The sequence below is a fragment of the Panthera leo genome, chromosome E2, assembly GCF_018350215.1.
Source record: "Panthera leo isolate Ple1 chromosome E2, P.leo_Ple1_pat1.1, whole genome shotgun sequence".
Taxonomy (NCBI): domain Eukaryota; kingdom Metazoa; phylum Chordata; class Mammalia; order Carnivora; family Felidae; genus Panthera; species Panthera leo.
The window spans coordinates 20,027,776-20,040,409 of NC_056693.1; the positions used below are offsets into that span (position 1 = coordinate 20,027,776).

The 12,634-nt window shown below is 51.0% G+C and overlaps 1 protein-coding gene across 1 annotated transcript in view; it reads left to right on the forward strand.

Annotated features, from left to right (window-relative positions):
• The first annotated feature begins 722 nt into the window (after positions 1 to 722).
• RHPN2 (rhophilin Rho GTPase binding protein 2) overlaps positions 723 to 12,634 on the forward strand; it is a 58,557-nt gene continuing 46,645 nt past the window's right edge. The window contains exon 1 of the mRNA XM_042917810.1: positions 723 to 813. Within this exon, the coding sequence (XP_042773744.1) occupies positions 745 to 813 (69 nt within the window). The 5' untranslated portion in view covers positions 723 to 744. The remainder of the gene's footprint in view (positions 814 to 12,634) is intronic.

Genomic DNA, 12,634 nt, shown 5'->3' on the forward strand with positions numbered 1-12,634 from the left:
CTCTATGGCACAAACCTCTTTCTGGGGATCCCCCAGCACCATCCGCGACCCTCAGCGGATCCGCCTAGTCTCTGCAGCGAGGGTGGGGGGAATAATTAGGTTGACCGCCACGCCACCAGGTCTGAGTCACCCACCTAAGGCCCGCAGGGGCGCAGCCAGCTCTCTCTCAGGGTCCCCGACTCGGGCCTGGGTCTCCCCGGGCCGGAAGCTGTTCCCGACCGCTCGGCTTAGGGTCCAGGACTCTCGCCGAGCCCTCTACGTGGCGTCGGGTTTGGTCACTGTCCCGCGGCACCCGTGCTCCTTCAGGGAGGGGCCACGACTTCCCCCGCGCTCGCTGCGTTTACCCCCAGGGCTCCAGCAAAGGGGCCGGGTCCCCAGCCCCGGCCTTGCTGCGGCCTCAGAGACCCCCGGCCCGCCTCTGCGCCACAGGACTGAGACAGCAAACAGCGAAGCCCAGATTAGGACCGAGAGGCTCGGAGAAAGCGAGCGACGCGCCCCGGGGCCCCGGAGGCTAGCCTCGGGGGCCTGGGGCGAGGCTCCCCAGGCCACTCTTGAGCCGGGGCGGGGCCTGGGGGCGTGGTGTCGGCGGGCGGGGCCCGGTCTCCAGGGCTCCCGGCCTGGCCTGGGGCGGGGCTGGAGGGGCCGCAGCGCAGGAGGGCGGGGCGGGGGCGTGTCCGGGCGCTCTCCCAGACCGACGCGCTGCGGTGCCTCACTCAGTCTTCGCTCCGCGCCCGCGCCGCCAGCATGACCGACGCGCTGCTGCCCGCGGCCCCCCAGCCGCTGGAAAAGGAGAGCGACTGCTACTTTCGGAAGGTGGGCGGCTTCGGGTGGGCGGGGAGCCTACGGACTCCAGACCTTCTGCCCCCAGGCTGCGGAAGGGGCTTCGGGAGCTCGGGGCCGGGGTCGACCAGGCCAGGAGGGGGAGGGGGCGCACCGGCCTGGGGTGGGCGGGGCAGAGGCTCTGGGCGAGGGCTCCGGGCGGTGGTGTACGGGGCGGCCAAGTGCAGGTGGCTTCCGGGGCTGGGGGCGGGGAGGGGCTCCTGGGGCTGCCCCGCACAGGTGGCGGAGGAGGCTGGGGGCCCGGAGGGGTGCCCCGGGTCACCTCGGCCGACTATCCCGCGCCCCTGGGGAAGGGATCAATTCCTAGTTGTGGAGGTGTCCGCGGCCTTGCTGCACGTTGGGACCCGAGCCCACCTTAGACCCGAGCGCTTGGCGGGGTGGAGATAGATCACCCCAGGTGGCTTGGCGTTCTCCTTCTGCCTCCAGAACGCTTCCAGTGTCCGCTTCTTCGACTTTTAGAAGGAAAGGGAGAGCTGCCGGTGGGAGGTGACCTCTGCGTTGCCCCCTTTCTGCCCGAAGTCTCCTGGGAGGGAGTGCGCGCGGCAGACATGAGGGCGCGGCCTCGCCCCTGCTCACTTTATGCTAAAGAGTATTTATCTGATTGTTGGAAAGACCCGCTACGAGTGCTGGCTTGGCGGGAGATTGTTATTTCCGTGCGACCCTCCGTACGCGCCGCTGGCCCTGGGATAACAGCCCTGCAGCCCAGTCCGTCAAAAGCGACCCCAGCTCGCAGAGCTAGGGCGCTGAGATGCCCGCAGGTTGGCATGAAAATGCTTTCGAACCCGGAGACACGGTGAGACTTTCCACCCTGCCTCCTTGTAGGTTCCAAAGAATCTAAAAATAGCCTTCGGAGGTTGGCCAGGTTTGACCCGGTGGGTTGAGAGATTGTTTCTTTATAACCCATAAGACCGAAGGCAAAGTGTGTAATTATAAATAGGGAAGTGAAACTTTCTCAGTCAATGCTTAATTGTTCAAAGCCTAACGATCCAGTCGGTAAATGATCTTGGCATCTTCTTCCACATGACACAGACTTTGGGCTTTTCTCTTCAGTGAGGAGCAGTGGCCCCAGGGGGTGGGCAGGGGGGGGGGGACTGGAAACAGGTGACAATAGAGTGGGAAAAATTCTTTTTGGTTAAATTGCTTTTCACATTAAAAAAAAAAAGAGTAGTTTTAAGGTATATTTAAGTTCAAAGATGTCATCATGGAATTACAGGATTATAACTTCTAATTATGTGTGGCATTTGGGGCAGAGGATCACAGGCCATGGAATTGCAGAAGGAGGTGGAGCCTGGGAATCCCTAGATCTTGGTCCTCAGGCCCCAGAACCTGGCTGCCACCCTGGCAAAATTCCTGTGTAGCCTTCAGCAAGTTGCTGCCTCTTCCTGGGACTTCATTTCTTTCCTGAATTGTTTGTTCTCTGAACAGGTGGGAGTCTGGACCCACGGCAGCATTTGGGGGAGATGACAGAGGGAGGGGTAGAAGAGATGTGGAACGACTGTGTGGGTTCCATTCCCAAGTCTTCCAGAACAGGTGTTCCAGGGAAGGATGTGCACAAGAAAGAGAGGGGATGGCTGGTGGGGGAACTAGGAAAGGATGCAAGGTTGGGTGTATTTTATTTTATTTTTTAAAGATTCTATTTTTAAGTAATCTCTACACCCAATACGGGGCTCGAACTTACAACCCCTGAGATCAAGCGTGGCATGCTCTACTGACTGAGCCAGCCAGGTGTCCTGGTTGGGTGTTTTTTTAGATGCAGTGTCTCTGGTGGTAAATGGGAGAATCATGGGTATAAAATAAGGTGAATCACTGGTTTACAATTAGAACCATCTCTACAAGAAAAGGAGATCTTGTAATGATCGTAGTGCTACATCATACCAGCCCAAAGAATGTTCTTTGTACCAGAATGATAAAAGGTGTTGATGGTGAACCTTTCTCAATTTGTGATCGGAGCCAGTTTGACCTAAAACGAATGCTCCCTGAATGAAAGAGGTAGATGTTCCACAGGTGAGAAAGGGAGGAAGAGCACTTTAGGTAGCCAGAAGAGCAAGGGCAAAGGCATGGATTTGTGAGCACTTGTGAGGGAGCCCTCTAGGGTGTGGAGGTATAAGTGGGAACCAGGCTGTTCAGGGTCACGCATCCTGCTAAGGAACCTGGGAACCTCAGGGACCCATCAGAGTGTTTCAAGAAGGACCAGACATGAGAGATTCGTGCCCCAGAAAGCTGAGCGATCTCCGAGTGGGGGATGGGGGAGAGGCAATGGTGGGGAGGTAGGGAGGAGTTGGGGGTTTAGTTTCCTGAAGTTTTCAACATCTCTGCCCTTTCTGCTCTGATACCATTGATGGACCACTGCTGGCTTTTCAGTTATAAAGTGCTGTGTAAACACAGCCTCACCACCCACCCTGATGACCAGCTTGCACCACTAACTTAAACCAGGGGTCCAGGCTGGAGGCAGGGATCCCAGTGAGGAGGTGAGAATGATGGGCAGCAGCAGTGTCCATGGGATGGGGAGAGCTAACGGCTAGGATATGGCGAGGAAGGTGCTGCTGACGAGTGCAGGCTGTCTGCCCTAGGTGTCTGGGTGGATGGCCAGGCACCTCACTGAGGTGGGGGCAACTTGGAGGCTGGTGTATAGGGGCAGGTGGATTTGAGGCCCCCATGACATATCCAAGTGGTGGTCCCAGTGAGGAGGGACCCGGAAGCCATGAAAACACCCTGTCTGGAGATGGGGCTCTGGGGGCACCAGTATAGGAGGCAGTTGGGGTGTTGTGAGAAGGGCCCAAGACAGAAAGGAGTAATACTTCCACTTAGGGGCAGGCAGAGGGATGGGAGGCAAGCCAGGAGGGCTGCAGTATTATGGAAGCCAAGAGAAGTGATTCTTTTTCATGGAGAGGTGGGGTTGACAAATCAGAAGAGCACTGGAAAATACTGGATTTAGATATTCAGGGGCTTGTTAGTCAATGGGTGGGTAGAGAGTCAGGGGCAAAAGCCAGTGAGGTGGGGTGCAGAGGGGAGAAGGGCAGAGAAGGTGATGGGTGCAGTGAGATGGGGGGTGGAGGAGAGACAAGAAGGCAGGTTCATTTCAGAATGAGGAAGTCTTTCAACTTTTTAAAGCTGAAGGTAAGGAAGTTCGGGGTGGAAGGCAGGTTGAAGATTCAGGGGAGAAAGAGAACAAGCTATGGAGGGGTCCCAGGAGGTGAGGGGCAGGGCAGGGCTGGGACGCAGCTGCCGGACAAACTGGGTGGATGAGCCAACCAGGGGCAGTAAGCGAGGACCCCTGAGACTGGAGATGCCACCAGAGTGGGCTCCCCCGTCCCGTTCTTGGACTTTGGAGATTTTGTGCACACTTAGAGGATCAAATTAATTTCTGCTAAAATCAGGCTTCTCTTTCATCCTGTTCCTTATCCTATCGTCTTTCCCCTCCCTTTTTTCTCGAAAATGCCATTCTGCTCCATTCATTCAAAAAGCATTTATTGAGTGACAGCTCTAAGCCTGACCCCTGTCAGATTCTGGGGCAGACTCAACTCCGTGGCCCTTCACAGGGGGCCTCGTGTCCTGGGGTGCGGGCAGTGCTGGGAGTCGGTGCTTTGTCCGGATAGCTCAGGCCATGCTTGAATAGGAATCTGCTTCTTTAGAACAGAGTGCAAAAAGTTGGGGGGGAGTCTGCGTCCATATTCAGAGCTTCAACTCTGTTTTGTGTGACTCACACACAAAATGGAAATGAATTGTCCAAAAAGCTCACTCTGCCGGCAAGACCTGGACCCTGCACAAGACCATCATTGGCAGAGAGGGAGGTTCCCCAGTAAATCAGCATCTTCTTGGGGTCGTGTAGGACTTGGCTCTACAGAAAGCCCGAGGACACGGACACAGCTTGGCCTCAGGTCAGGCCTCCTGGGCTGGCAGCTTGGCGGCGGGGGGGGGGGGGGGGGGGGGGGGGGCTCCCAGTTAAAAACAAACAAACACAGAATCCTTTCTGGCCCGTTGCATTTTGTTTCTCTCATCTCTGGCTTCTCACTGATTTTTTTTTTTTTTTTTTAATTTCTTTAATGTTTGTTTATTTTTGAGAGAGATTGAGAGAGAGTGTGAGTGGGGGGAGGGGCAGAGAGAGAGGGAGATACAGAATCCGAAGCAGGCTCCAGGCTCTGAGCTGTCAGCACAGGGCCCGACACGGGGCTCAAACTCACAAACTGTGAGATCATGACCTGAGCCGAAGTCGGACGCCCAGCCAGCTGAGCCACCCAGGTGCCCCATCACTGGTTTTTCCTTTACGTTAATATGTTTAAATAGAGGCACAAGCTCGGTGGCTATAAATTGCTTTCTTAAAAGAATGACCAGTGGAAATGGAGCTTCTTTTTCCCAGATTTTCATGCTCATCTTAATGAACGTGTGCGGGAGAATGGAACAGTGTGTGTTCCGACCTATAGTTAATGCAGAGGAGTGTACGTTTCCAGGACACTTGTCCCTGGAGCTCTCTGGGTGCCTTCGTCCTAAAACCCACAGGAAATCCTCTTCGTGGCCAGGAGAGAAAACCACTTGGAGACAAACTAGAGAAAGCTGTTCTCTAGGGCTGTTGAAAGGGCCCCGCATAAAAGGTCTTAGCACCTTGTGGAAGGAGAAAATCAGGACAAAATGCTGTATTGTCTGTCCTTATCTCTGCCTCTTCATCCTTTGGGAACACCAATGACCCGAAATGAATTTAGCTCCATTGTTTCTACCCCAGAGCTGGAGGAGAAGTTGTTTCTTGTCCACAGAGGCCTCCAGGCTGGACAGGCTCCCAAGGTTCACTGTGTCCTGATTTATGGTCCCTGTTTACTCTGGGCTTCCCTTGAGGCTCCAGCAGAGAAGGAAGAATTCTTTTCTTTTTTTTTTTTTTTTTTAACCTAGACACTCCTCCTGGTTCCTCCTTTGCACCATTCATCTTCGTGAAGTGTAATTCTGCGTTAGACACATGTGTGCGGGGGAGCTTTCTGTGAGGCCCGGTCCGCCGTGCTCAGTGTCGGTCATGGAGGCTCATCAGCGCCAGCTTTCCGGGGTGTCTGGACCCCCTCCCGTTGGATGGGAAGAAGGGTGTGAAGGCTGCTGATGCTGCCCTCTGCCCCACCCCATGCACCACCATGGTCTGAGCCAGGTCCTAAAGGCCAGACTGGCTCCAAGTTGATCATGGCCTTGGTGAGCGTCTGCCTGGCTACACTGATACACGCTAGCAGCCCAGAGGCTGTGTATGACAAGCACCTCTTCACGTTGCTGGATCCTGGCCAGGAGGGGTCCCCTGGCAGAAACAGAATTTTCAGGGTGACTCAGAGGAGAGTCAGCATGATGAGCTAGCTGTAACAATATAAACGTCTCCTGCTTCCTGGGGCTATTTGGATGGTTCCCAAGACACCACCTGTTCATACCGAGCATTGGTTTTAGCCCGGTCACCACTTCCTTCTTTGGCTCAGGTACTAGAGTCTCGTGACAGGCTGCATTGGAGGTGGCCACAGAGGACGGTGGGATTGCAGGTGCAGCCCAGCCCCAGGACGGGGTGTCTGGCTGAGTGGGCGGTGAGGGGTGCCGGCTGGGAGCGAGGTCTCCCACCTGCAGCACCAGGGACAGGAGGAGAGATGTGAGTCTTTCAGGACTTTCCGGTCAGACCCACGCAGTTCGGTGTGGCCATATGCCGTTAGAAAGTCCCAGGTTTTGATTGGGTTGTAAGAAGAGAAAAGGGCAGGTGATGGAGAACTTGAGGAGTAGTTCCTTTTTGGGGCACCTGGGTGGCTCCGTCAGTTAAGCGTCTGACTCTTGATCTCAGCTCAGGTCTCGATCTCAGGATCATGAGTTCAAGCCCTGAGTTGGGCTCCATGCTGGCCATGGAGCCTACTTTCAAAAAAAAAAAAAAGTTATTTTTCTTGTTTATGTGTCTTGTAGAAATAACATGAATTATTGTAATTGCAGAAAAAAGTCATTACAAAAATGTACAAATTCACACACACACACATACCAGCCCCTCTCCCACGCAGACACGCTTTGCAGACAGGAACTGTTAGCTGTGGGTGAGTGCATCCGACCGGGTGAAATAAGCAGGTCCTCAGGTGGGACTGGAAATATATTTGATCCATGGAGATTTGGGTGATGGTAAAAGCTTTGTTACTCATTCAACAGGTTGCACAGTAACTGTGAGTGGTGTGCAGGAGGTGTTGATAAAGACTAGTAGAAGTGACTGCAGGGAGCCTTTAGTGAAGGATCATGGCTAAGTGCTGATTTCATATTGTGGCCTCCCCATCCCCCTTGTGAATGGTTGGGAATGCTGGAGAAAAGCAGGTGCTCTGTGATTTGCCACCCCGGCTCCTGGCAGGGATCCTGGAAGGGCAGGAGGGCTCTTGAAAAACGCTAGACTTTCGTTTTAATTTTAATGGATGTGGAAAAGCTAGATTCTGTTTCATCCAACGTGCCCTGAATCTCCAGCATGGCGAGAAGTTAAATTAGATGTATGTGTGTATTGCAGGGTACTGCGTGCTATTTTGGTGCTTTCTGGTTGACAGCTTCTGGCTAACTCGTAAACAAACAATTCTGTTTTCCAAAGTTTGGTGGTTGAGTGGGGGATTGCGTCATCAGGAAGGAGTGAGAAAGGCTGAGAAAATAGAAAACATCTTTGCGCTATAGGAGCAACAAAAAGTACCCTCTTTCCCACGCCCTTTTGTACAGAGCATCCAAAGTTGGCTCTGTACTGACAGCAGCAAGATACGGGTCTTGAACTCACGAACTGTGTGAGGGGCTCTAGCTAGGAGACCCTGCCCTGTCACCCTCTACTCAGTCTTATACCTGACCTGGAGACCCCAGGTTCACACTGTGCCTTCATTTTGCTGGAAAATCATCTACATGCATAAGCTTTACCTTTGACTGTGGAAGAAGAGCCCATACCGGTTTTCTGGGTAGAGGGGAGTCAGGTGCCAGGCACTGACCTGAGTGGGACCCCGGCCGGGGGAGGAAAGACTGCTCCAGTCCCTCTCTCTGCATCTGCCTTCCCGGTGACCTGGCCTTTCTCCCTTTCCTAGTGTCTGTCTCTGTAGGTAAAGGTTGAGTACTCTTGTCCTTTCTTCCAAATGAAGTGCCTCCAAGTTGTGCCTGGGTATCGCTTTTAAACACGTATTTCCCAGCTGAGCGATGTGACTGTTCACAAAGGGCATGCCAGGGGGATGTTGGCAAATGGAGTTCTTGCTCTAGGTGAACTGATTCTAATTAGGACTAATTGAAAAATGAGTTGCAGGTGCCAGAAAAATCCAATCCAAAATGGCACATAAACACACTGTGGCACATCCCTACAATGGAATTCTCAGCAATAAAAAGGAACAAACCACCCAGAAGTGCAACAGTGTGGATGGGTCTCAAAGCATAATATTGAACACAATGTGCCAGACACGGAAGAGTATGTACTGTACGATTCCATTTCTATGAAGTTCTAGAACAAGCAAAAGTCTATGGTGATGGAAACCAGAGTATTGGTGGCCTGGGGATGATGAAGATATTCTAATTTTTTTTAATGTTTATTTATTTTTGAGAGAGTGAGTGTGAGAGGAGGAGGGGCAGAGAGAGAGGGGGACAGAGGATCCAAAGTGGGGTCTGTGCTGACATCAGCGAGCCCAATGTGGGGCTTGAACTCACGAACTGCAGGATCATGACCTGAGCCGAAGTCGGGCGCTCAACCGACTGAGCCACTCAGGTGCCCTGAAAAAGTTTGATTGAGGTAATGATTCCAGAGGTTTATACACTCGTCCAAACTCATTGAACTGTGTATTTAGAATCTATGTATTTTATTATACATAAATTATACCTCAATTTAAAAAATGGTTTAGGCAAGAAAGGGAATGCATTGGCTTCTCTAACTGAGCAGTCCAGAAGAATGGCTTCAGGCCTGGCTTGATCTAGGGCTCAGATGCTGCTACGAGCAGTTTCTCAAGTCTCTTCCCCTGGACTGGTATTCATTTTGGGGGAGACATTCCCCTGCTGGTGGCAAAGGCCAGTGGGGGAAAAATGAAGGTGTCTTCCTCATGAGTTCTGATTATCCTCTGTCAGGTGCTCACTCTGAGTCCCTCTGAGGGCCAGAGGCCTTCAGTTTCCAACTGAGCAGGCATGAGGTCAGTGTTCTTCTCCTTGGAAAGGAGGTAGGGGAGCACTGAGTGTCAAGGACTATGAGGTGGGAGAGGGGGACCCGGTCACTACGCCCAAAGTATGCACAGTGATGTTGGGCAGCCCTCAGCCGAGAAGCACGCGAGAGGTGTCTGGGGTTTGCAGGCAAGCTGTCCCAGCCAACATCGCCCCGCATTCCTGCTGCTGACTGCCTCACAGCTCATCTTGGAGTGACAGCAGGGACGTGGGCTCGAGTCGGGCTCCCACCCTCCCTGCCTTGAGTAGCTCACTTAACCTGCAAACCTTAGGACTGTGGGATCTCAAATGCTGTAGCACGGTCCACAACTGGCCTTCTGACTCATGACACATGCCCTGTGATGAAGTTGAGGCCTCACTCAGTATTTGCTTTTCTGGGTGTTGGCTGTTGGACCGTCTTCCGGCATTTTAACATTGATGCAAATGTCCACACGCAGACTCTGTGTGGCAGAAAGACTCACTTCACTGTAGGACTTGTGGACCATGACCTTCCAGGCCAGGACAGTTCAGCTCTCTGCCCCCACCGCCTCCCTATTCCCGGTTTCCAGGTTAAGCAGGTGTGACAGGTGCTGCCTTGGGCCCTGGCACAAACCTTCGTTCCAGTTGGCAGAAGCTCTCCATCCCGTTAGGAACCCACCAAGAACTGAGGCATGGTCGAGGACTGTGGGTCCCCAGAGAACCGCTGAAGGGGCCAGTGGACAGCTGGCAGCTTCTGGAGATGCCAGGGGGTCTTTATGGCAGTCTTGCCCAGATTTGCTTCTTGGGGCTCTGAGAAGCTTCCACAGTCCTGTGGGTGTTCCTAGTGTTTCCAGCTGGCCCAGCATTCCTACCTGTCAGTAAGAAGTAATGTCATTTTGGTTCTAATTACTCAGTCATATCTAATCCTAAGCATTCCTCTCTCTTATCTAGGAACTTGACTCCGCATCTGTGGGCTAGCCAGAAGTTGGGTAGAGTATAGGAGTAGGAAAAAGTTCTTATCCGTGAACTGGAATGGCAGCTTATCTTAGCTCTGGGAGTGTCCATAAAGGAATTCGTTATTAAAGCTTCTCTGTAAAATGGAACACAGCTTGGGGTGAACCATGTGATTTTTGAGTCAGATGAAGCCATCCAGATAAAGCTACCCCTTCATAGTAATTTTAGAAAGTATAAAGGAAAGAGGAGGGCCATTAGTTTAGGCCTTGAATATTCCATTAGCTTAACAGTAAAGACCTTTTAATCTTATATCTGGAAAAAGATAGTTTTCTGACTTTTATTTTGAATCAGAGATCATTGGGTGGTTTTAAAGATGTTAACTTTTAAGACCAGTCCAAATCAGATTCTGAATATCTGTGTAATTCGAATCCTAGTGAGTAAGAATGAGAAATCTTGTGGAAGGAGAAGCATTGTAAATTAACCCGGATCTGACCCACTAGTCCAAAGGCCACTGATATGGGGAATCCTTGAGATTAGGGCTCTGAATAACTCCTTCTTCCTTGGGGTGGAGGCCACAGACCTGGCTTGGGCAGAGGTGGGGCCAAGCGGAAAGGCAGTGACACAACTGGAGAGAAAGGGCATCTTTTCACGGAGTGCTGCCCACCAGCCATTCCTGGGCCGTAACCATGGCACCCTCTGTGGGCAGGACCTAAAGATAAGCCTCTAAAAGGAACAGAGCCCTCACTCAGATTGCAGGGATTTTACCAGCTGGGGTGGGAAGAACACTGTTAGGTTAAAATTCTTAAACTTTTCAGAGTGAATCCTTGGGGCACCAGGGTGGCTCAGTCGGTTTGAGCTTCCGACTCTTGATTTTGGCTCAGGTCATGATCTTAAGGTCATGGAATCAAGCCCCGCATCAGGCTCCATGCTCAGCATGGAGCCTGCTTGGAATTCTCCCTCTGTCCCTCTCTTTGCCCCTCCTGCTCACTCTCTCTCTCTCTCTCTCTCTCTCTCTCAAAATAAATTTTAAAAAATTTCAGGTGATCAATAATATATAAAAAAATAAGTTTGCCTTTACCAATAATAAATGCAAATTGTTAGAATAGGATACCTGTTCCAAGTTGCATAGCAACTTGGCAAAGATTAATGCTTTTCAGGGCACCTGGGTGACTTAGTCGGTTAAGCGTCCAACTTCAGCTCAGGTCATGATCTTGCGGTTTGTGGGTTCGAGCCCCACGTCGGACTCTGTGCTGACAGCTCAGAGCCTGGAGCCTGCTTCGGATTCCGTATCTCTCTCTCTCTCTACCCCTCCCCTGCTCATGCTCTGTTTCTCTCTGGCTCTCAAAAATAAATAAATGTTAAAACAAATTTTTTTAAAATAATACTTTTCAGCTCAACAACAGAAAGACAGCTCCATTTAAAATGGGCCAGTATCTGAATTGATATTTCTCCAAGGAAGATTCACAAATGGTCAATAAGCACATGAAAAGACATTAAACATTTTTAACGATCAGGGAAATGCAAATCCAAACCATAAGGAGATATCACACAGATTGTCTGTTAGAAGAAAAATAGTATTATTGATGGTATGGAGAAATTGGAACCCTCCTCCACTGTTGGTGGGAATGTACAATGGTGTAGCCACTTTGGACAATAGTTTGACTGTTCCTCAAATGGGTAGGCCCCAAATTAACCACTGACACAACAGTTCCCCTCCTAGGTCTATAGCCAAGAAAAAGAAAAACATAAAAACAGCCACATAAAAATGTATACACAAATAAGCAGCCCTATTCATAACAGCCAAAAAGCGAAAACATCCCCAAATGTCCGTCAAGTGATGAATGGATAAATTAATGTGGTATATTCATATAATGGGGGATTAGTTAGGGGCAAAAAGGAATACGGTACTGGTACAAGCTCCAACATGGATGAACCTTGAAAAATCATGCTAAGTGAAGGACGCCCATTCCAAAAGACATTATTTTTGTAAAATTTCATTTGTAGGAAATGTCCAGAATAAGCAAATGTGTACAGACAGAAAATAGATTTGTGGTTGCCTAAGGCTGGTGGGGAGAAGGGGCAGGGAACAGAGAGTGGCTTTCTTTCTTGGAGGATAATTGGGCTGGGGTGCACTGGAGGTCTTTAAGAGGTTTCTAGGGCCATACCTGCCCTAGAAATATACCTTAAAGAAAAAAGTAGAGGTTCATCGAGATTCATGTTTACAAATATGCACCAAATAATAGCAGATACTTGGATGCAATGTAAATGTCTAAGGAAATGGTAAATTCTTAAAAAAAGATGGTATTTTGCAATTGTTAAATCATGGTTTCAAGAAACATTCCATAGCAGGGAAGTTTCATAATAGAGTGTTAAGTGAGGAATTAGGATAAGCTGTTATGTGCCAGTCTGCAGAAGAGAGTTAATGAAGCAGGTCTGAGGCTGCTATCAGGGAGGTTTGCTTGCAAGGCTGTCCCCTGCCTGGTATCTGGGAACCTGGCTCTTGGGAGCGTTCCCTCCATCCCCTAACTGACAAGGTCGGCTCACTTCCCCTAGACTGATGGCACCAACCGTGTGGTTTATGATGAACACCTGCTGGGAGTGTTCCTGCCCCGAGTCTGGAATTTTGGCACATGCCAGGCACGGGGTGCCTTTGTGATCAGTTCCCGGTGAAATCCCTGGGCATCGATTTTCTAACCTGGACGGTGACATCTCATTCATGTTGCTGAATTTTTGTTGCTGGAGG